At 38.1% G+C, this 25,925-nt stretch overlaps 1 protein-coding gene across 26 annotated transcripts in view; it reads right to left on the bottom strand.

Annotated features, from left to right (window-relative positions):
- Positions 1 to 14,707: 14,707 nt before the first annotated feature.
- TTLL7 (tubulin tyrosine ligase like 7) overlaps positions 14,708 to 25,925 on the bottom strand; it is a 66,252-nt gene continuing 55,034 nt past the window's right edge. For 6 of the 26 annotated variants that reach the window (XR_015290362.1, XR_015290364.1, XR_015290363.1 and 3 more), the window contains 4 exons: positions 24,124 to 24,284; positions 19,872 to 20,045; positions 19,420 to 19,538; positions 14,708 to 16,605 (listed from right to left, as the gene is read on the bottom strand). Coding sequence is in view for 15 of the 26 variants with exons in the window: in XM_086901587.1 (XP_086757713.1) it covers positions 16,549 to 16,605; positions 18,528 to 18,590; positions 19,499 to 19,538; positions 19,872 to 20,045; positions 24,124 to 24,284 (495 nt within the window). In the remaining 11 variants the exon portion in view is untranslated. Of the gene's footprint in view, positions 16,606 to 18,527; positions 18,655 to 19,419; positions 19,539 to 19,871; positions 20,046 to 24,123; positions 24,285 to 25,925 lie in introns of all 26 variants that reach the window. The other 20 variants (XM_086901587.1, XM_086901589.1, XM_086901591.1 and 17 more) reach the window with 7 other exon arrangements.

Here is a 25,925-nt window from a genome sequence, read left to right as displayed (position 1 = left end):
AACATTTCAAAAATATCATCCCACTTACAAAGGGTCCCTTGTTTCTTCTTGTTCTTCCTATACCTTCTGTGAGTGGGAAGATAAAGGATGGGTATCCTTGGCCATACAAACTCATTTCACCAAAATTTCCCCAAATTTATAGTCTTTGACTGGTAGGTTCATTGTTTCACTCTTGGCATTTCTGTAAATCAGAGCATCCTGAGCAGAAGTTTTGCAAGGACCAAAAGCAGAGCAACAAGAGCCATGAAAATACACACTTCACTCTAAATAAGGATAGTTCAGTCACAACATGACAGATTATATTGATGACTATATAACTTGTTAGTAAAGGATAAGAACCTTTTGTTTACAGAAATTGTACAAACTTAGTCTGGAAACGTTGAGTCATACTTTGTGTCATACTGAAGTCAGTTTAATTCACATTGATAATTCAATACAGTTAAATACTTAAATTACCATGTGTACATACCTAGACAGCTACTACAGTGAATTGAAAAAAACAGTAAATTCATTAACAATGTTTTTCACAAGAAAATGTGTCTGGGAAACTATGTGCCAAAATGTAGATTCAGAAATCCATGAGGGTCTCTTGTTCTGGGGTCTCTTGTGCAAACACTCTTCCCTCAGCTGGGTTCCCCAGCCTGACTTTATAACCCATGATGAATCTCATTAATTTGGAAAGAGAGAATACTCTTTTCTCATACTGTAAGTCAGAATAAGGAAGGCAAGTTCAGTCTATAAAACTGAGTAATCCATAAGGTTGCACAGCAGCGTTCCTAAATTCAGCTTTTTGAACTCTGCCAACACCTCTCATTTGGACAGAATCACTGTACCCCCACTCTGTAGAAAACCAGCCAAAATTTTGTTGCAAGACCCCATACCTTTGCAACAGGAGTTTCAAAAATGCTCTGTTTCAATCTGAGATGTGAAACACTCGGAGTCCTAAGGCTTGAAAGCTTAATTATCCCCAGAATTACTAGTCTATGCTTCTTTCAAATGATTATTTAGTATGAAAATATTTGGGAAAAGGATGATGCCTTGGCTCATAGGCAGAAAAACCGTCTTTATTGAGCAATCTAGTCTTCCAGAAATCTGGATTGAATTATTTTGAGCAAAATTCACACGTTTGTGCACGTAGAGCTGTAGAGATATACATATTTTGTCTTATTTACATGCAGTCCTTACATTTAGACTTTGGGCAGCTTATGCAGACATCTCTTCTACTGAAAGTGAAAAACAGGTTCAATCCAATGTTTATAAGCAGCTGGCAAAGAGATGTGAGCGTGGCTCTTCAGGAGCAGAGTCTGCCTGGCACTCTCAGGGTCACTCTCTGCACAGAGGTCTCAGATGAAGAGCTGCTTATTCCAACAGATGCACCACAACAAACAAACACGGGCTCAAAGCCTCCAGCACTGCCAAATCTTGCTGCATCTTTCCTCAGCTCTCCAGAGCCCAATATATTCTCACTCCCACACCAAGCATCTATCAGGGCTTCCCTTTTGTTCTTCACAGGGAAATTCCACAGAATGCTGAAATCTGAAATTAACTATTTATTTATCTTTAAACAAAATAAATAGGGATACATACATTCAAAAATCCAGGCTATAGTAGACTACAGTTTCTAGTGACACCCACACCTAGCACTTCTTAGCACCAGCAAGATTTTCATGCAAGGTTTCTACTAAAAACACCATCATTTGTGTTGTCTCTGGCTACATTTAAATTCAAAGGCACTCCTATTTTACATACATCTCATATTTCATTTCTATTACTACGCATCATCCACACTCCTAATAACCATGACAAGATGATGGTTTGTTACAGCATTTTTTCAGGATTTTCTTTTTTCTCTTTTCCTGTACTCTAAGTCTCTCCATCCTGCCACAAGCTGAAGATGTCATTCAGCTGACTTTTTGCTGGACCCCCCTGGGTGAATCCTGGTAGAGCCATTTGGACTAGAGGATCTGTTCAAAAGTCTTCGCAGAGTTCAGGACATGCCTGAGGCCACACGTGCTGTTGAGTTGTGGGTGTCCACTGGAACTTTGGAACTGGGTGGGCCACTTTGGAACTCTGGCCCCATCACTGCCTGAGGACCCAGGTTACAGAACATCCTCCCAAACATGGGTCTACTGTCTGCAGTCAGTGTTACTGTACTGAAGAAATGTTTATTAACAGAACATTGGAAGTGACTGGAAAATTTACTGCTCCTAGTTTCTAGCAGCTTAGCAGTAATATAGCTGAAACTAACTTGGATCTCTATTAATTTGACCTCTGAACTGACAAAGAAAAATAAGTGAAATAATTCTGTCTCTCCTGCATACAAGAAAGAGGGAGGAGAAAACTCTCCTTCTCAGCCTGGTACAGGACAGACTTTGTTGCTCATGTCTCCCTTTCCCACTGCATTAAGATCTCCCCTCATTTCAGCCTACAAAGATCACTGGATCTAGCACTGCTCTAAACAAGATCACAAGACTGTGTCCCAAACACCTTGATGCCAGCCAAAGGCCACAGGGTACCCGAATATACAGACAATGTAAACAACCAGCTTGCTAATAACCAACCTCCAAATCCAAGTTATGAGAAATGACGTAGATAGGTTTTGGACACTCCAGATAAGTGCTTCCAAAAACACCCTTGTGCGTTAAAAATTCCTTGTTCTTTTATTTTGAGGACAATTTATCTTTAGTTTTGCTTGAAAAAAATTGACAGCTGCTAACTCAAAGTGGACATAATAGTAGGAAAGGTACTTCAAGGAACTTCCAAACACTTACTTAAGTATTTCTGAGTGCATTAATTAGCTTTGGGGCTAGAAAGGATTATTCAGCAAAATTAATCTGAATATTAAATAAAATAGTCTACACACTCAGGATGGTGACAAATACTAATGCAAAAAATTTTGCTCATTTCTAGGCCTACAAGTGCTTTTTTTCCAAGTCAATCAAATGCATAGCTGATCTCAAGCCAAAGCATTTAATAAAACTAAAAATGTTAAGTACATTTTAATGATTTTAGCCAAAGAAAATTCATGAATACAAATTCTGCTGTTGAAAAAAGTTTCTAGCAGGAAAGAAAAGCAGCAATGTTGTTACATCTAAGCATGTATCCTAAGTGCAATCATAATGCATGAGGAAACATATTGTACATAAACATCTGAAAGAGAAAATATGATCCATAAAACATACATCATCAATAACTATAAACCTAAATAATAATTGCACCACATTCATCACATCCAGAGGCACAGGCAGGTAAAATATAGACTAAAACAGAGGACAATATGTTCCTGCTTAGAGTGTAAAATGGCCCCTTGCCTGAAGCATGTACAGTGTGCCTATGTTGCTCTCTTTTGGTGAATGTGTAGTACTGACACAAGTCTCTCTGTGCAACAATTCCAGCCTTAAAAAAATATTTGTTCAACTCTGATTCCAAAACTGATCTTACAAATAACCTTTAGCTTCTGATTTTAATCCTATTAAAATGCTGACTCTTTTTGCATTGTTACTACATCTAAGAAAAGGCTAATGATGTGAAAAGTTAGCTGCTCTTTTTCTTGCCTCTTCACCAGGCTTATATGCCACAGCCTACTTTACCAAAGTGGCTTAAATACTTTACAATACCTTATCTACATGCACAAAAATATTAATCAAAAATATGTATGTTGATAGGGAAGAATAGCTTTGAAAACAGTATTATGATAAATTGTTTGGGTTTTTTAACATGGCCCTGGCAGCTGTACTTTACTGCACTGGAGGTTAGAGAAGGAGAAGCAAAGGCCAGCAAACAGTAAAGCATTCACTGAAAAATTCAGTGTAAATACAGTTGTTTGTGTGTAGTGGCAGAATAAACAGGATATGGAAATTAAAGCAAACTGATTTTTTCACTTCATGCTTGTTGAGAGACCCCCATCACTGTTCACAGAGCAGAGACCAGCATCATAACACAGTCCTTCCCACTTTCCATACTCTCCTGCATCTCACCCTCAGTGGGCCTTCCTACCCTCCCTGTCCCCCTGGTTTAAATTCTTCCTTAGCCAACGCCTTCTCACCAGTGATATCTTTAAATCCTTGTTCTCCTCATCTGTTGTCCTATTTTGTCTCCTCTGCGTTTGCCTGTTTGCTTGTACATATGTTGCAGTATAAAAATGTTTAATAGTAATCCCTGTCCTTTCCACCTGGGCTGCACAGAGCTGCAGTAATAACCAATTTATAGTTTATAACCAATTCTGTGTGGTAGTCACACAGAGCCCAGTAACCTTCAGGCTATTTCTCATTCAGGACAAATAATCTAAATTAAAGAGATTAATCCTTAAGGTACACATGGACTTGAGGTACTAAAGGAGGGCAAATACTTTGCTCCATTTATTTTTGTGAAAAAGTCTAATCAACAAAGGACAGTCTTCTTAATTTAAGCACCTAAAATGAACCTTTCAAACCTATATGCATAAAAATAAGTGAAAATCATTCCTCATTAACGTGAGAGAAAACTTATTGGTTCTCCAAGATTTCAATGGCACAAAATGAAATGCTCAGCATCTTTAAATCCTCTTTTTTTTTTACTGAGATGTATTAACTGTGGTGACATAATTTTAGCCACCACAGTTTGGAAGCTTTGTCCTTCTTCTGTGAAGAACAAATAAAGGAACACAGGTTTCTCATAAGTATAAAAAGAATAGCAACTCAAGGACTTAGTGATATTTAGAAAAATCTTACCTTTTAATATATTTCAAAAAGCTACTCATCCCACTTGATCCAGATGCCCCCACCTAATCTATAAATCAAAAAAATCACACACAGCAGTGTGAGAGTTAAATCAATGAGAGTTTCTGAACCTCTTTAAAACTTCCCTGAAAATCTGTGAGGAAGCCTGTATTGTTAAATTACTGCATCCATACAAAGAACAGAGTAAAAGCAAAACTGTTGTGACCATGCCATTTGATTAGTATTCCCACTACAGCTGCTGCCCCAGGAGTAACTAGAAGTTATAGCTAATGCAGACATCATGATGAGTGAAATTTTAAACTAATTATTACATATAAATAGTGAAGAGAGAGATTAATGGAACCATACTTCAGTCAAATGATTCTGCCAAAGTCATGAATGGTAAGAACATAAACTGAATAATTCATAAACAGCAACACACCTCTGGAGCAGAAATTGTAGTAGCTGTTTCAACTAAAAGCTCAAACATGTATCTTTGCAACACACAACAGAATCAGAACAATAGTGTAATTCAGGGGATAGAATATCAGATAAGATATAATAATGGAAACTGGTATCAAGAGGAACAGAATGATTGTAAAGTCATGGTGTCGTCAAGGCTGGAAAAGACCTCTATAATCAAGTCCAAGCACTGCCAAATCCACCACTAAACCACATCTCTAAGGGCCACATCTACATTTTTTTTAATACTTCCAGGGATTCCACCACCTCCCTGAGCAGCCTGTCATAATGCTGGACCACCCTTTCAGTGCAGAAATCTTTCCTAATTTCCATTCTAAATGCCCCCTGGTGCAATTTGAGGTTGTCTTCTCTTGTCACCTGGGAGAACAGACTGACCTACTGCTCTCTCCAATTACCTGTCCTTTCAGGTAATTAGAGCAATAAGTTACCTCCTGAGCCTCTTTTTCTCCAGGCTAAACATCCTCAAAACAATAGATGTGACGAGTTATGGGAGAAACCTGAGAAATTATCTGCTACAGAACTTCTCAGCCCTCCTCCATCTTACTCAGCCCTAGCATCAGACTGCTGCTGCTTCAGAGTGTCTTGGGGCAAAACCAAGGAGGAGATACCTGGACTCAGCACAAGGACAAACCTTGGGGATAAGTGTTTGATATCTGCACCCCTGGGTCACCTGTTTTCCCAGGGTGCCCTTGGAATTTGTTATACAGCCATAATTCCTTGTTTCTCACTTGCACACTGCTTGCCAGCACCTCAATGGGGGTCGTGCAGTCACATGAACCTAGGCAGAAGAGAGTGCTGCTCAAAATGAAAAGTGTATGAATTCCCACAATCTAATGCAGAACAAATATTTTTTTTTGCTTTCTGCTGCCCTCAGATAGTGACTTGTCACTTGTGAAATAAATTCCAACACAAGGAAGCACATTTTAAAACCACACTATGATGTGTAAGGACTCATTTTCAAACACTTGACACAAATTTAGGTCTAACACTTGCTAACATGGGCAGTCTCAGTGATGTCTATTCATCCTGCCCTGAGCTTGTCAAATCCCTTGCTCCACTGAATACTCCCCACTGCTGTATCTCTCTAGAAACCAGTCCCAACAAACTGCAAGGCAATTTTCTACATGACTCCATTAATTGTCTTTTGATCCCCATCCCATACAGCTCACCACCCTGTATGTCTTCCTTTTGTGCCATCCTGCAAGCCAGCTGTAGAGAGCAGAGGAGAAGCTGTCCCAGCCTAGGGACCAAGGGGAAGGGAAAAGTAAGGCTCTGTACACTCTTTCAGGCTGGAATTCTCTGCAGCTCATGGGATGCAGCCTATTACATCCAGGACCCTTCATAGTTCAGACCAGTCAATTCGCTGTTGCTGATCTGAAAAACACCTTCTTTGGAATTATTTCAGTTATGGTTGAGCCAAAACATGAACAGAAGGCAGAAATTTGCTGGTTACAGTCCCTTGACACAGCTGATATATCCAAGAGCAATTTTCTACCACTGAGGTTTTATTAAGGGTCACACAGATTATTTTGCCTTTTAATTTAGGGTTTACTGAATAAATGCAAAGTTAAACACCAAATCCCAATAACCCATAGTAAGTGAGGAAAAAATATCCTGAAATACCGAGCTCTAAAAATTCAATTAAAAATAGAAATAAATAAATAGCCGATCAGTGTTTTTGCAATTATTCTAACTTTGATCTTTCAAATCTCCAAGTTGATTTGTATCCTATTGCTACAGAAATCAAATAATTTTTACAGTTGATAAACACTCAAGTTTACTAGTTAATTAAATCCTTTTTAGATTTTTTTCCCTCTCTTTCAATTTTAATGGAGTAAAATTTAAGCTTTTAATAGCAAAGTGGAACAGCATTATATAACTCTTTTAGTTGATGTTCTTAATTGCAATTACTGGTTTAAACTAGAGAACTCCTTTGGGGGCAGCTCAAGGAGGGTTTTTCCTCCTTAACTAGAGCAGTAATTAGAAAATGCTTTGCTTTTCTATACCTCTGATAGTCTACCTTTTTGCCTTCTAAACGATTGCAAGTTTCTCATATCACTAAAATGTCATGAACTAGGTTTGAAAGTTAATCCCCAGAATATATGTGACATACCTAGTTCATGCAAGTCACACATTAGTGACATTTCAGACTCCTGAATAACACTAATATTTTGTGCTGCATTTTAAGATACTAAAAATGCAATTTTCATGTGATGTCACACAACACAAAAAATAGAGGAAAAACAAGCTTATTTTAAAAAGAAGGAAACTTAAGGAAAGGACCTTTGACTTGCATTTTTGTCGGTCTGACAACATGTGATTGCACAAATGCTGATGGCCCTCACCTGATTAACTCACACAATATTATAATTTTAAAAAACCAAAACAAACACCAGACCTCTTACTTGACAACGATTTGTAGAAAACTACTTCTGTCTTAAGAATTGCTTCTCAGCTGCATAGGGGTAGAATCATTTACATTATTTGATTAAAGAGTGTTAACAGGAATTAAAACTTCAAGAAAAATTTCCCAGAAATGATTACTACCAGTACAAAAAGGCCAGGGTAATTATTGCTGCTCTCTCACTTGGCCTCAGTAACAAAAAAATGTTAAGCTGAGCTAAAAATATCTCTGAATAATTTTGAGGAAAATAGTTTAAATAATAATAAAAATAATAGGTAAGAAAAATCATCAATGGTGGTGTTAAAGTAACTCCTTTACTGCCATTGCAGCACAAAACCTTAGTCCTTTGTGCTGAGGGGCTTGCAGCTGGAACTGGATTATTTCACCAGTGTTTTGAACAAGCAAAACCTGCAGGCTGAGAGAGCTCTCGGTGCTCAGAGAGGATCATTGTTTTTTACAAGCTTTCTCATGCAGACTTACAAAACTAAAATACAAAGAGAGCCCAGCGGTAGAGGACTGGGAGGAAGAGGACTTCTCTGCCTGGCCCAGCCCCTGCTCTCAGCACCTTGCTGTTGGAAACGCTGGTTCCAATGGCACAGGAGGCATTGCTGATGCTGGGAAGCGAGGAGAGCGCGGCACTGGCAGTGTGAGAGCACAGGCTGCAGTGCCACCGCGCTTTGTCACACGGCTCCATTGCTGTCAGATTTCCACATAAAGTTCCTGAACTAGAAATAATCTCAACACTCAGTAGCTTAAGACTAACATGAATAGCAAACCTTGATATTGAATTTTATAGGTGTACAGACACAAGAAAGGAGCACTGCTGGACTACAATTATGAGATGGAAGAGGCTCACTAGTAGGTGTGCAACAAAAGGGAAGTTATTTCTGAAAAACACGACATTTTATTTAAAGATAATAAAATACAATAGCACTGCACAGGAAAGTACAATTTATTGTTGCCTAAATAATTAAAGTGTTATACATCCTGCTGAAGCTCTGCAAGCTAAGCTGCAACTCAGGTGAGGTACAAAGTCCTAAATAACAGCAATGCTGACATGACAATATGCATATTAGAGTTATTGCATGCTATGGTTGATACAAAAATAAATATATACAATTGTCCTCCTAGAATTGTAAAACAAGTTATATGGCTGCCAACTCACAGGAATGTGTATACCAACTATATTTACTTGAATTGACTATAATAACCAGTAAAGCTATCCTCACTGTGTTGTTCCAGCCTGCACAAGAGAAAAAAAATTACTGTGAAATAGATCTAATCACTGAAAAAGCTTGACTGAGAGCCAAGGTTCTTCACAACATAGGTGTTTGTCAAGTAAGAGCAGACATCCAATTACTTCAGCATTCAAATCCTAAGTAGGTTTTCTATTATCATTAATAATACCTGAATTGGTGTACTTGAAAGAAGATACACAACAGGCAAAGGTGTTGCAGAATATACTAATTGGATACCATTTGGGCAACTGAAACATATTTTCTGTAAAAAAGTTGTATTCAAACACAGATGATAACTTATACTTGGATAGTTTGAACATTGTTCCACGTCAGATGATGATTTATAGTTCTATTAAAGCTTTTTCCTCAAACCCAGACTTGTTAGCATTTGGAAGTTATAAGATATACAAAACTTACTGTTTCCTCCATTTGGGTGAGCTGGAGGTGGAGGGAAGGAAGGGAGGAAAAACTGCAAAGTGTCACAGCTTAGGAAGAACAGTCTGAGTTAGCAACAACTTCCTCTGCCACAGCGAGCAGCCCCCCTACTCTGACAGCTACAACACGTGCAAGAAGGCACCAATAGCTTAGAAGACGGCAAGCAAAGAGCTACTGCACTTACCCTGCTTTTCAAAAAAATTCCATTGCTACCTATGTTCCCATTATTCACCTCTTGTGAATAATGTACTGTCATACTCAGCAGTACACCTGTGCAGCAAGGCATTTGGCTTCTCAGCTGGTCAAAAGGCACATCACAGCTGAAGAAAGCTAGGGGTTCCTGTATTTCAGAACAAAAGCAGAGGCCATGGTGACAGGAGAGGAACATATATGCTGAATCTACTGCAGGCAGAAATAGAGGAAAGCACCAGCTCTCTGTCTGGTGTCCCACATAGTCAAGTTTAGTGAGTATAACCCAACTGCACAGATGTAGGCAGCCATTCTGATTAATCTGGCAGTCCCACAGATTGACTGAATTAAAGCTTGGAAAGATGCTGTCAAGTCCATTTTACCAATACTTGTAGAAGTTATTTTAAGTGCCAGAGGAACATATTTTTCACCATGCCAGTAAGATTTCTCAGTTGCTTCTGGCTGCATAGTGTACTAAACACCAAAGCAACCAACAGCGTGACTGAAGTTAGACTGCCCCGCAGCACACTCGTCTACTACTGTGCCCTTTTGATGCAGCTACTTTGTTCAGGCTCTGAATCAGAATAAAAGAAATCAGATGGTTTAAATCCCACACGACCGCGAAAAAAGCTCATCACACCCATGAAGAGTACAAACCCTTCATGGCAGGGAGGAGACCTGACCCAGCGGAACACCTGCAATCACCTAATAGGGCTGAATGGGAAAGGATAGATGGGATAGAAGTCCAACTTTTCCAGTTGAGATTGTCAACTACTTACCAAAGTGGTCAGTTTCAAAAACAAACTTGTCTAGACTGCACAGTCTCCCCCAGTTCATTAGTTACCAGAAAGAGTGCCCAGATCTCTGTACAAGACAATTTGTACTGCTTCTCATTGTCTGTGTTTACTTGTTTGACAAATGCAATGCCTTTGTACAGGGCATTGTAAATCAATTATCTTACTGAACAAACACTAGAACCAATGAAACCTATAGCTGTATGTGACCCATAGGTACCTGGACAAGCAAGCAACGTCACAGCTGCAGGAAAGCCACTTCAAGTGAGAGCATTCAGCACTCCGAGAGAGGTGCTTGCACAGAAGGGCTGCTCGGGGCGCAGGTGCATTCTCCTGGAAACACATATTGAGTTCTCATATTTGTCTGTTCTTGTACCAGATGCACCTTTGCCAAGTCCACTTGCCTGTGTCACTCAGAGCTGTATTTCTCTTTGCAAAGTAAATTAATCCCATCCCTCTTGTGCAAGGACAACCAGAGTGACAGTCTGACGCCTGGGTCAGATGAAATTTGTGCACTACACAGAAGTTTGAAATACAAGTATTGAACGACTTTTTTTTTTTAATCTTGAAATTGAAACCTTCTATTTAGAAAATAAGGTCCTCTATGTCCTTCTGATAAGCTTCCAAAAGAGACAGTGGATTGTGGGAAATGTTGTAAGGAACAACTGACCAGGTATAAATATATAGGACAGTCAGATAACACTACACCACTTACTTAAAAATTATATATAGCGTTAAGTGAAACCATCTGTTCTGCCATGGCAGAATTATTTGCCATAATAGCAAATAATTTCCACAAAGGTGGGCACAAGGAACACTTTTAATGTGAAGTTAAATAATGGATAATGGTTTTTTCTCACCATATCCCCTTACTTCTTATACCCTGTTGGGCTCCAGTCCACCTCATGCCTGCCACCCTCAGCCTTGAGAGGCAGTGCTTTGCAGAGAGTGGGCTGCCCGTGCTGGCAAACACGACTCCCGTGGCACTGCGTGTGCTGGTGCTCAGCAGAGCTGCGTGACAGGAGCTGGGAGCAGCGGTGTTGGGAGGGCACAGCAGGAAGGGCAGGTAGGGGTCACTTCCCTACGCTCCCCTACCCTTGCTAATGCTGCTGATAGGTCCTGACAGGGGCCAGCACAGAGGGGACCGACTGCTGTGCAGACACCTGAGCCAGCAGGGCATTCTGAGGCCACCCTGGGCACCCGTGTCAGACCCCATTCCGGCCAGGCATGGGCTGCACTTCACTCTGTGCTGCTAAAGGCAGGCTGCCCCACGCCGTGGGTGCTTGGGCCAATACACAGTAGCCTTAACTGCATTATTTTGTAGCATAAACTACAGCATCTGTGTCGAAAGGAGGGCAATGTTAACAGTTCAGTATCAATAGTTTTCCTTTCTGCAAAAGTGTTGCCTTTTGCTATAAAGAAGAAATGAGAATATGTTAAAAACATCAAGAATGTATCTGCCTTGATTCCCCACAAGCAGAGTCTTCTGTTCCATACACGTAAATAGTAAAATTACCCCCATTTCCTTAAGAGTCCTGAAGTGCTACAGGTATTTTCACACTAACAAAAACTCTTCTATGTTAACAAGAGATTTCAATAATGTAGGGAACTGCACAGAGGTGGCTGACAGAGAACAAAGAATACAGATGCAGAGTAACAACTAACACATGGGAATTTTACCACATACAGAAAAAATTATGTAGCAACAGGGAACAAAGAGACAGCCCCCCCCGCACCCGCCTTATGCATCCAAAAGAGATCACTTTATTGTAGAAGTCACCCCCACTTTATACCTTTAATGTCAACCAGACAAAACCAAAATTTAACAGAAGGGCACCCAACTGTCCAACTGTCCAGCCTGCAGCTGTGCCTTTCCAACAGGGCCTTCTGGTGAACTTCGGTGAAAGCCTTAGCAACTTTAACAAATATAATCCCATATCCCACAAAATTATGAATGCTTTCAGCTGAAGTGAAAGTTTTTCCAAGAAGAATACATTTACCAGCAAAACACTTCCTCCTGAAAATGGATTCCCATTGCAACAGCTTCAAGTTAATTGTTAACAATGAATGCAAAACTAACTTGCAAATGCTCATATTTGTTAACACCTAAATTAGATGCTATAATTGTCAATGCAATTCAGTCTTTTCACAGAATCACAAAATCAATTAGGTTGGAAAAGACCTCCAAGATCAAGTCCAACCTATACCAAACACCACTACGTCAACTAGAGCATGGCACCAAGTGCCATGTCCAGCCTTTCCTTAAAGGCCTCCTGGGATGGTGACTTCACCACCTCCCTGGGAAGGTCACTGCAATGTCTAATCATTTCTCTGAAGAAATTCCCACAAATGTCCAACCTGAACAGCCCCTGGCACAGCCTGAGACTACATCCTCTTGTCCCATCACCAGTTGCCCAGACCCTACCTGGCTACACCCTCCTTTTAGGGAGCTGCAAAGAGAGATAAGGCTGCCTGAGCCCTCTCTTTTCCAGGCTAAACAACCCCAGTTCCTTCAGCTGCTCCTCACAGGACTTGCCCTCCAGACCCTTCACCAGCTCTGCCCTCCCCTGGACACCCTGCAGCACCTCCATGTCCTTCCTGCGCTAAGTGGCCCAGAACTGGACACAGCACTCGAGGTGCCTCACCAGGGCCAAGTACTGGGGACAATCACTGTCCTAGTCCTGCTGGCCATGCTACTTCTCATATAAGCAATGATGTCATTGCCCTTCTTGCCCTGTGCTGGCTTGTCCCCAGCAGCTGTTGACCAGCAGCTCCAGGTCCCTTTCTGCCAGGCAGCTTTCCAGCCACTCTGCCCCTAGCCTGTGGCACTGCAAGGGTTTCCTGGGAACCAAGGGCAGGACTCAGAATTTCTCTTTGTTTAGCCTCATACTCTTGGCCTCTGCCGATCAATCCAGCCCACTCTGGACATACTTTTAATATATTCACTTGAATATACAGGGAAAGTCATAAACCATAAACTTAAGGTTTTACATATAGAAGTGAATTTGTTCTAGAACCCCTAGACCAGATAAATAACCTTTCAGATGTAATTTTAAACACTGAGTACTTAGTTTGCTTTTCAGTACAGAGAATCAGCACTTAGAGACTAATTTTTCTATAATGAGTATAAGACATTCTTTCTAGGCAGAACAATAACCCAAGGCCAAGGACTAAAAATAGGTATCCTTATAAGGTACTTCAAGTAACATTTCTGCTAACATCATTTAAACAGCGGTTTCTAAAAGGTATTTTCCTTGCTCTGGACCTCAAATAACGCATGAGCTCTTTGTAATTTTTAATAATCGGCATTTCCGACCCCGTCTCTGGGCTGGGGCAGTACGAGCGCCGGGGCACGGTCGGTGCAGCCGCGGAGCCCGGTGAGCGCTGCCGCCGCCCAGCCCCGCCCGGGGCCGCCCCGAGCCGGCTCCCGAATAATTTACTCTAACAACCGCGTCGCAGGGAATAAAAGGGCGATATTTTTGACTAACCACCAGCGGGGCGGGGCGGGCGGAGGTCCCGTTACTGATAAAGGGGAGCTCAGCGCTCCCCTGGGCCGGGGCTGCCGCCTCAGGCGCCGAGAGCTGCACACGCAGCGGGCGCGCTCCCGCAGCTGCGGTACAGAACACAGTGCCTGATGCCAGCCGTGTCTTAGCTGGGTAAAGACCTCTCAGTGCTCCTTCGCCTCGCATGGCAGCTCGCAGGGCGCTGAGCAGAGGCGGGACCCGGCCGCGCTGCGGAGGACACTGCGGGCGCTGCCCTCGCCCCCACGCTTGGATGAGCTCGCCGCCCCTCGAGCAAAGCCTGGCTGGCAGGGCCGGGATGAGGGCGAGCAGACCCGCTGGCTAAAAGGCTGCAGGTGCTGCCACAGCAGAGCCTGCAGGAGCTCAAGGCCGCTAATTAAGACTTACTAGGACCGCTGGTCTGATCACAAAGCGAATTGCTGCTTTTACAGAGGAAAGGGGTAACTGCTTCCACCTCCGGCACTAGCGGAGGCTGGGCTACAGGTGCAGCCCGTAATTCACCCGCAGAGCACACACAGAGCTGGTTCTGAGGAGCTGCAGCAAACTGTAGCATGACGTTTATTGAAGGTATTGATTCACACATTATTAGGAACACATGACCGTTTTAGGAAAGGTTATCAGAAATGCAAATATATTAAGTCATGTCAGACGTAAACCACCATCTGGTCCACTTTTGTACATGCTAAATGTATTTTTTTTTTTCTAGATTTGTCCACAGGGATGGTTAATAGCCCTCTTTCTTTTGGCAGAGTATTCTGTACAGACACACCTGGCCCAGCACCGGCATTCAAAAATAGAAATCATAGTGAATTTTTAATTTTATTTTTTTTTTAACGAGAAAAAAACATGTGAACCTTCTATCTTAAAGCTCTGCTTGAGTCGGGCAAGCTAAGCTGGAAGCTGATCTTATCCTTATGGCCAAAAGTAGAATACAATGGAAGCCTCCTCCAAGAAGAGAAAATTTACAGCTTTTATTAGGTGTTACAGATAACCAGAGTATGCTTTAATAGTCACTGTATAGACCAAAAGAGATATACAATTAATGTGAACATCTTATATTACTGAACTAGTATTACCACAAAAATTAAAAAGACTTTACCAGACCAAAACACTGCTTTGATCTGGTAATCTCAAGAGGGTTTTTTATTTGTTTACAAATATTCTTGTTATAGATTCTGCAATTCTAGAGCTGAGGCACTACAGCACAGGCATCAAAAATCTCAACCAAATTCCCAGTTTCTATATATACTATGACTAAAACTTCTTAAAAAATCTTTTCCATATAACTTCAGTCTCAAATCTCTTAAGTCTCTTAAATTTGTCTTAAATTTCTGGATATCAAAAAACACTATCATACTTGCTCCTGAGGATAATTAGCCCCCAAATAATTTTTAAAGTATACCTGAAATACATTGATAATTTACAAACATGTTTCAGGGTTAAATGATTCATAAGTACACGATTCTTTGGTAAATAATAACTACTCTGTTCTTTACTCAGTTAAAAAACTTAATTATTTTTAAATCTAGATTAACTGATTTAATAATTATTTCTCTAATGAATAAGGCTCACATGGCACAATGCTGAGTGGGATGAATGGCTGTATGTATCAAAACCTGAATGATGTTTTCAGGCTACAAATCCTGTTAATACTAGGTTCCTGCTCTGGCTCAATTTGGTTTTGTGCTGTTCAGCCAGCCTCAGGAATCTAGATCTGAATAAGAGCTTTCTAATGAATTAGAATTCCAACATTTAAAGGTGTCAGCAATCTAGAAAATACTGTCCATTGCAAAGATACATTCTACAGTAGGTAGTGGATTGCATGCTAAAAACTACAACAAACCAATTAGTTTAAGTTTGAAATAATACATTACAGCTGCAGTATTTCCTAAAAATGTCTGCTTTACCACTTATGCAGTGTAACAGAAAACCTATGCACTATGCATGCATGTGGAGCTGAGGATGACTGCTTGCTCCCAAAGGAAACCTAAAGGCACAGGATACAGGTAATGTGAATGAAAACCTGGAAACAAACACTGGCTTCCATTTTATTAGGAGAATCCAATTAGGAGGTGAATACCTAAACTGATATTTTACTGTTTGTGTACTAGATGCCTTCGCTTCGGCTAGAAGATACTAGATCATGTCCTTTAAGAAAAAATAAAATTAAATAGATCTTGTCATTTCAGAGGAGAAATAAAAATATGTCTGCTTTAGGTTTGGCTTATAGAGGTTTGGGGTTTATTTTAAACATGTCCAAGAACTGATCTGATATTATTTTTGATAACTGTTACAGTTTTACTGTTCCACTAGAGTTTTTAATTATCTGCTTTGTTAAAGGATTAATTACATTTGAGACAATAAATAATATAGTTTACAATAAATAATTTTCAAGTCAAAGTATTGTACTTACAAAATAATGTAATACTGTAATAGAATCTTCAACAATTTCATTTTATATATTCTGCAGCAAAAATAACATTTCTAGTAGGAAGGAATTACTTATAAACCTAGCAAGATCTACACATTCACATGTGTGTGTAAACAACTTAACGAGGTTTATTATGTTCCCAGAAAAGCTATGCTTTTACAGTAGGTTTTCAGCTAGATTTTATTATAATATAATGGTAGGAAATATAGAACAGTGCTTATGTTTAGCTCCATCACAAGTTAAAAAAAAAAGAAATGGAGTGCAATTTACAAGCAGCAATTTTCCTTTTACTTCACAAGTGACTGTATCTGTGTGTTAACAAAATGTTAGGGCGAGGCATTCCAGATGAACTGCAGCTAAATTTGGATGAGGATGATTTCAGGATGAACAGTGAAGGTCTTGGCAATAAATACCTAGAAAGGATATGAAAAATACAGCAAAGTTTACAGACAAAGCAACATTCAAGAGCAAAAGAATTAGTTGTTACTGTGCCAGACTTTGTAATTGGTATGAGTGAAAACTCAGTACATTAAATGCTATTTATGAAACACAGAGGGCAATAGGCACAAACTAACTCAGAAAAGGAATCTAAACTCTGTTGTATGGGGATTAAACATCTTTCCAGTCCTTTATATTTCAAGCCATGAAATAAATAAACAATGGAATCCTGTGTAAACAACAGAATCCTGCTTAATTTAAACTGGTCAAAAACTGCAAATGACATTAACCATTTTATAAAAGTTAGATTGCAAAAAAAAAAAAAAAGTCAAACTGATTAGAGAATGAAAAAGATTTTCAGCTTTGCTTTCCAGATCTAATGTTCTAAGAACAGACACGTTATCATCACTACCTTAGTAAAGGAAGAAATGATCCTACAACCTAGTAATTCATATCAGTGACAATTTACCTTTTAAATTCAGGCAACTGTATAGCTTGCATTTCATCTAATAATACAAACAGTATTTTATCGTATGCCTAATATTAATTCTTAAATATTTTCACGCTGTAATTACCTAAAAGTTAAATGTAGAAGTCAATTAAGTGTGCAAAAATAACATCCATACTAAATCAGAATTTCACAATGAATTATGTCAATGTTAGGATGGATTAACACAACACACTGTATAAATTATGGCTTAAAAATTCTTGTGCAATTCCAGTGAATCACCTTGATTAATGATAAACAAGAAGTTAAAAGACTGGTCAGACCAATCTTATGGATAGAAACAGCAGCACTGTCAAGGGGAGGCAATCTATATAAGAAAGTGTACACATGTGCTCTGTTTAAGCTTAAGAAAAACTTTATCACCAATATATTTTTTAAAGCATTTGTGAAAAAAGAAAGTCTGATTTGGAATGGATTGGTGGTGAGCTTGACAGTTCACTGTCACCAGACTGAGTCCTACCTTTGCTTGATGATACAGTAAAAAACTAATACTTCCCAGAGAATATGCCATGTAACAGAGAAGGTCATTTAGCAAGCTGTAAGGACCTAGTGGTAGATTTTTTTATTATTTATTTATTTATTTATTTGTAACACAGGTTACTTTATGACTTTTACACCATTTGATTTTAGCTAATTTTTTTAAGAGACTTTGCTATAGTTTTTGAGCAGTCCTATCATTTTATTTACTTCAAGGATTTACAGTTAAGAGATAGAACTGAAAAGAAATTTGAGAAGTTGTTAAAGAACTCTGCAGCAGTTTTCATTATCATTTTATCTCTCTCTGTACAAACAAATTTTCCCAGCTAAAGAGCTATCTATTTTTAAACTGTGAAAACTTTAGTTTCATAAACTTTTGTTTCTTAAACACAAACAAAATTAAAAATTGGTTTGTGCTCAGAAAACACAAAGTTGTTCAAATTAGATTTTATAAAGTCTTGAAAAAATTGACTTCTCATACATATATTACATTATACTCTAATATTTTCTTGCACCACATAATTTTATCAAGAGTCAGAAAAACTATTATTAGTAGTGGAGATTCATTAAAAACAGAAACCTAAGTGAAACGTGTAACACAGGTATTGTGGTTCTCCCATTTCTAGAAAAGCAGTTCATTACCATTACAATTGTGGGCCGTAACAAACAAGAGAATTTATTTCCGAGTGTGTCTTTCATTTCACAAATTCAGAATATCATGGTTAACTGGCATATTGCTGTATTCATATCTGGATGAAACATTTATGGAGACTAGTATAAAAACTGTAACTTTAATCAATCAGAGTTGTCCTGACACTCCATTACTGATATTTAGGATATACAGGGCTTAGATTCCTCTAGCCTATGAAATTTATTAATAACTTCCATTCAACATCCAGAGAAATACAGAACCTGGAGATGAGAAAGTTCTCTTGGACCATCCTTTTCATTGCATTCCAAATGCAGGCCTGTTAGCTGAGTACATTAGAGTAATCTGATCAGTTTGAATAGTTTGTGATTGGTCATGATGTAAAATTTTCTGCAGTATTAACAGTAAAGGCAATAAAAATTTTGAGATTTTCTAGTCTTAGCTAATCCAAATGACTTTACCATACTTCTGCACTAACTCAGTAGATGTTAATATTGAATGTGATTGGTTTGTGGCTAACATACTTCTGCTATTGCTGTGATCAAACAAATCTAGGTTCTGGGTGGCTTTAAATTATGTTAGAGTATTTTAAGATCCATATGTCAATAACACATGGGTCAAGTGTATCAAATAACTAATCTGAGATATATCAATTAAGTCATAAAATAAGTTTAACAGATAATATAACAAAAATTCATTTTTCACATAATACTTAACTCACAAAGCCCTTCTATGTAACAATATATGTAAGATAATTTATATAAACAAAGCATTTGTAATTTTATATATACAATAATTAAAATGGGATAGAATTTGGATCCTAAGTAATTTAAAATTGACATTTAATTATCTATTACTGTTTAATTGCAAATTGTTGACTGCCACAGTTGGAGCATTCTAAGTAATCCAATAGAATTATATTATTAATAGTAATAATGATAATATTATAGTCCCTATTGTATCCAGTTGGGGAACTGAACCAGCCAATGGAGAATCAGGTAAGTGCCAAATAATTCTTTTACTATATGATGCTGTTTTGCAAGGTTTGAAAATATATTTGTGCTCCATAAGATGGAATAATAAAACTTTCAATCTATAGGTTTTGGAAATTAACTTTGCAAAACTGTGCAATACAGTAAATCAGGTGGCACTTACCTGACCCTTGGCTGGAGCTGTGCCCCTATAGCATCCCACTGCGAATGTGAAGCCTGAAGTATCTGACATGTTAGGATACCTCTAGGAATGCAAATCTGGAAACAGTGATTTTGAGGGATCTGAGAAGGGGAAGAAAGGAAATTTTCAGTTCACTTTATGGAAAGCCTTTGCTGCAGCTAATTAGGCAGTAGGCAGTCAAGAGTTTAATATGTATACTTTCACACAAGATGTGTATGTCAAGTTTTCTTTTGTTAGCACTTCATGACTGGGGTACTGAGATTAGAATGACTGAAAGTCAGGATCAAGGGAAATTTGGGAGAGTTTGCTGGGTATTTTTCTTAAATAAAGAGGGAACCAGACTTAAAAGTTTAGTGGTAGCAACATGAACTAAAACCTATTCCAGTACTATCCTTTATATGCATAATTTAGGAGGAAAATATTCAAATTTATACCTTGTATCATCCCAGTGGTGGCTCATCCCAGTTGGGGATCCTCTTGAATCTGATGAAAGTTTGTAAACTACCAGCAGGCAGTGTTTACAAAGCTGTACTATTCGTTGGCAGCACTGGAGTTGCTCAGGAGTCACTGCCTCTGAGCCTTTACTGAATATGGTTTCCCAAGAGCTCCTATTATGAAAAAAGAAACAAATTCATGGTCTCTGTCACAAATTGCAACCTAAGAGCTTTACTGCTTTATATCAGATTTAACAACAGAGGAACAAGAGAAAAAGCTCAACCTTGTGAGCGTACAGGAAAGGTTTCTAATATTTAACACAAATACTGGTAGATGCTGAATCCGAAACAAACTAAGAAGGTAATCTTTATATGGGAAATATCCACTGCCATTTTGCATTTGGTCTGTTCCCTGAAGTGTTTACAGAGCCATTACTTAGGTTTAACCTGTAAGGAGTTACTGTCACAAAACTGTGTATTTGTCTTACAATAAGAATAACACAAAACACTTACTCTTTTTAATAGGCTACCACCTGAATGAAATTATGATATTAAAGGAATTAATAAAAGTAATACATTATTTCTAAATGTCCACACAGCATAATAATACTTTTATGGTAAGTACCTGATACTAAGAAACAAATATGAAATTATTTTACAGGAGATTAGTATGTGCTCTGCTTCCTTATCCAAAAATTCATATGAAAAGGGTCTCTCAGTTTAGTCATTCAAACATTGCTTATTATTTCCTCTGGTCACATGAGGTTGGTTATCTACAATTAAATGCAAATTGCAAAGTACATCAATAGAAAAATTTCTTTTGTTTTCTTAAGAAGCTATTTTTGGGGGGGGGAAATAAAAGCCACCAAGGCCTACCACACCAATATAAACCAGGTGTGTTTCAGCACAGGAGACTAGAATAAATAGTTCTTTGCATACACCACAACATCCTTGTTTGTGCAAAATTCTGACGAAATTACAGGACATGGTGCTTGTGAAGACTTTTTTTTGAACAAAATTATTATCCAGTAGCACAGATGATATGTAAGCTTGAGCTTTTTTGTTTGTGAGGAAAATTTGCTGCATCTGGCTTCAACATAGCATCCACGCCAATTTAGCCTTGCCCACAGAGAACAGCAGTAGATTTCACAATGCTGGTATAGAAAGCATTAAAACAACATCATAGAACCAGCCAGCTCACTCCTGCCTAGTAAGAATTTTTTTTTGCTGCATTTCAGTATGAGGGTGGTGAGATGTTGGCACAGGTTGCCCAGGGAGGCTATGGACGCCCCAACCCTGACAGTGTTCAAAACCAGGTTGGATAAGGCCTTGAGCAACCTGGTCTAGTGGGAGGTGTCCCTGTTCATGGCTGAGGGGGCAGGACTAGGTGATCTTTAAGGTCCACTCCAACCCCTTAACATTGTATGAATCAATGATTCTATGATTAGGATGGAATTAAGACCATTAATGACTAAAAGATGAGCTGTATGTATAGCTAACTGATTTGTCAGCCTGGCTCCTCTGTCTAGATGGTATTTTCCAGCTGAAAACATTCAGTCCTACAGAATTTTCATTGCAAACATAAATTTCAATGATGCAAGCATTTGTCCCTAATTATCATTCATGCAATTGTTTAAGAAGTATTGTTTATATACATGTAAACTGTTTAATTTCACAAACTGAATAATCATAGACTCATTTAGGTTGGAAATGACCTCTTAAGATCATTGAGTCATACTACTAATTTAATATATTTTTTTCAATTATTTTCTGTCTGGGAACTGTCCATATGTATTTTTTTATAGAAATTAATCTATTGTCTTCAGTCTTTCCTCATGAAATCACGTTGGAAGAAGGTAGCAAGATGACAGTCTAAATATTACACTCATACAACAGATTCACATTGCTACACATAATTATATTATAATTCACTCCATAAAACTCAGAAATCCTATAGAAGAAACTTTCCTGATAAATTCCTTAGGTTCTGGACTTTGTGATAACTTTTCTACAGTTAAGAGGGATTTTTCAGTGACAAATAATATATGGCCTGCTGCAACCATGGCTGACTATATGCTAGTGCTATATAGTTACCCTAACAACAAAGATTTGGAAACATACACATGAATTTTAATGAGCTTTCATATAAATGTGCCTGTGCAACCTCTCCCATGTGTCAGACAGATTCAGTTTATTCTCCATTATACTACAATCAACAGGGTTTAGAATTCTGTTTCCTAAGTTTAATTGGTTAAGCTGTAACTTTAGCTTCCATACGTTAGTAAGAAATCACAGACTCCTCACCAGATACAAAAAAGAGCATTATACTGGATTGTGCAATGTGGCAAATTATATATTATTCTTTTTATAACTATCTCAAGTCAACTGGTTCTTCTAGTTTTCTTCTATTAGTTTTAATTGTTTATTATACAATAAAACAAATGAACCTTTAGGAAACCCTCTACATCACGTTTTTTCAATGAGATTTTCTTTGTTCTTTCTTTTCATTAAAATAGTACATGCCTAGAAGAGATGTAACCAGCAAGAGGAAACCTTAAGGCCATTAGCTCCACTATTCTCCCAAGGCATCTATCCTACGAACAGTGAACATACTACACTCCTTAATGTATTTTCATATAGTAATGTTTTTTCTGAATCAGCACATTAACACCCCTTTCCCAACACATTTCTCCAAAATCTACATAAGCCCTATGTTTATTCCACTCTGTTCTTTAAAATGGCACAGTGAACTCTTGGGGAAGAAAGATGAGAAGCTGGCCTCTCTGCTACAGATGTGCTGTCATGAGTTCTCAGTTGTGTGTTATGGGGCAAGAAGGATGCTTGTAACTGAATAAACAAAATACTGGCAAGGTGCAAACAGCCTTTTTGTTTTCTTCCATGAATTCTGTATTATCCATAACAAGTGTATTACATGCAGAGTGATCACTACACATACTGGATATTTCTATATTACTTTTACAGTATTTTTAGAATCTATTATGTAATAACTCCTCTTACAAGGAACTGGATCTTTATCAAAGAATAGCTCCGCCTATAATATTTTATGACAAGACTTGAGTTTGTACTCAAGATTTCACACACCTCTGCTAGTTTGAAGAAAAGAAAAAAATGTGAAGAATCTTAACAGCTTACACAACAAAAAGGTTTCAGCATGAGAAGATGATGGTACAAGACCTGTTGATCTTTTGGATCACTCAGATCCCTCTTATTATTATCCATTTTCTTGGGAAACAATTAACAAGGACAATGTGCAAGTTCTCCACATATGATAAATGACTATATGTGAACAACATATTGACTTGATTCCTTTGTACATAAAGTACCCAGCAGCACACTAATTCTTGTAGTTCATTTTCAATACATCTTTTAGACACCTTATGCAAGCTAATAAAACCTCCTCCCATTCTTTATGCATTTTATATACTAACAGATAAAATATCCTTTTTTTGTATGCAATATATTTCATTTTTTTCTAAATTGTATTTTTATTTTATGAATAAATTTGTGGGTGGGAGGAATTGTTTTTATGATATTTTATATGATACTTTATATGACTCCCCAAACCTGTTTTTTTACCAATGCATTTGATTTCAGGAACCTAGATTCTGAAGTGTAGGTTATTGAACATATTTATACTCCTGGGTCCTTTCTTCACTGTAGAGAACTTGTATTTGCTACCCAAACCAAAAATACCTGCTTATATGGACATTTCATATTCTTCATATACTTAACTTCCTACCAGTATGGGAAACAGAGAATGTAATCAAGCACAGAATTTTGAACTGTTTATTAGTAAATCACAGAAGTGACATTGCATCTGGTGTGAGATGTCAGCTGTACTTGTGACTGAACTCTCCTTCTGAGTCTGGAGCTCAAATACAGGAGCCCACATACAATGATTTCTGTTGATGGCAAGTCCACATTTGACACAGTGATCTGGCCTTTACATCATACACCATCCAGTAAAAGAGTTGACTTAAGGCTGAAATATTTTGAATAATAGATTTTTTCCTTAGATTATTATATTTGTAAATACATTACTAAATGTTTGATTCCATTTCTGAAAAGGTTGACTTTGATTGCTAGATTTAATTCTACTATATATATTAAAGTGCTTTTAAAACAAGTTCAATGTATTCCATCATTCTTGTGAATGAAAATGAGCAATGAAGTATACCAGTATTGATTATCATTGTGAAGTTATGAAGAAGAAGAAAAGAAGTCGTCTTACCCTGAATTACAGAAACAGTTCCATAGGCCTTGACCATGGCTCCAAAGTAAGCGATTAAATACACGGTTAAAAAGACGGTGGAGGTGTAAATTTTCAATGTCTGGAGCTTTCCAGACATGCTGTAGAACTGCACGGACACTTGTCCTGACTATATCCAAAACCTACAAAAGAGCATTCCAAGTAAATCAAATACATTTTCCAAAATCAAAGACATTTGGGCAAAAAAAACCCCAGCTGATGGCTGATGCCCTGCACACATACAGACAGCTATCCCTATACAAATGACTGCATACCTGTACATTCCTACAGAGGTCTGGGGTTCATTTCCATGCATTCATCAGCTAACTTTTATTATATTTTCTTTCTGTTAGTAAAATTTTGCAAAGCCAAATCAAAGTATTTTATTTTTATTACCAAAAAGTTAATTTTGTTTTTTCAGTCTGTTCAATACAAGATTATTAAAATGACAGAAAGGGTAAAAAGAAACAAAATGGACACAATTAAAGACTAGAAACAACTTAATTAACCCAAGTATTGTATATCTGCTTTTCCTTCTCCCTTGTAAAATACCATCTATTTTATGAAGAACTAAAATGTCCCAAAAAACTACAAACTGCCTTTGGCTTAATGTCTGTTTAAGCTCAGTGTCACTGTGAATCAAACCATATTAGTGTACCTGGCAGGAGACAGTGTAGTGAAATCAGTAAGAAAATAATCAGCAAGATATTTAAAACAGAAACATTTATAGACGCGCCATGGATTTATTACATACAGACTACATTTAAATGCAAGAGCACAAAGGCTGAGCTCATTCATTATAGTGCTAGACAGCTGCACATCCAATTTACCAGAGTCCTGCATACACCTTTGCACATCCCACTGAACTGGGGCATGGAAGGAAGGTGGAATTCATCCTGCCTGCTTTTAAATATCTGGATGTTCTCTTAAATCAGTCCTCTATGTTCTCTTCATAATCCCTGGAGAGAATCAGACTCCAAAGTGTCTTGGATTCTATTTAGATACTATCAATAAGTCTGGGAATAGTTTTGTGACCAATGTAGTATTTAGGCCCCATATTTACACTCTGAAGGGTGTAAAATCTGTCCTACAAAAAAGCCTACAGTGCATGTAAACTATCAACAAAAAAGCCAGTTAAATCCATGACATTTCCTTTAAAGAGAACACCCTCTCTGCCTCTTTTGCATAACAGCATCTTCCAAAAAACCAACCAGACTCAAGTAGGTGGTAAACAGATGGAGGTACTTGCTAATTTGGTGTAAGATTTTATAAATTAGAAGGTACAATGCTTTCCCTGGAAACTTTCAGATATGTAGGACAAACTGATTTTTGTGCTGAATCGTGGTTCTCAAAAGGTGAAATAGATTTAGTAGAACAGTAAAGTATGGAAGAATGGCATGGAATTTCAATTTTTGGGTCCTGCACTACAAACTGTTGTTTATAAATTGTCTGACAATGAAGGAAGAAAAGCTTAAATAAACAATATGCTTGTAATAGCACGAGGAAGCTGTGTAGTACACCTAATGGGCAGAAAATCTATAGAGACCTAATAATGAGAGCCTTGATGAAATATGTTTTTTTCCATGTTATTTAAACTCTTTTTGAAGACCTGGGATTACTGTGCATGCACAGGTCTTGCAGTAACTCCATGCACATAATAACCCAAAGTAAATACAATACTGGCTTCTCTGAATCTCCATGAATGTAGGTGTGCAATGCACTACAACCCACACCCATGGCCTACTCCTCCCAAAGAGTGAGATAGAAAGAGTAAGATACTAAAA

Source organism: Cyanistes caeruleus, chromosome 9, assembly GCF_971803275.1.
Source record: "Cyanistes caeruleus chromosome 9, bCyaCae1.hap1.1, whole genome shotgun sequence".
In the NCBI taxonomy this organism is placed as follows: Eukaryota; Metazoa; Chordata; class Aves; order Passeriformes; family Paridae; genus Cyanistes; species Cyanistes caeruleus.
Note: the sequence above shows the minus strand (reverse complement) of the source record. Positions and strands in the feature narration are given on the sequence as shown.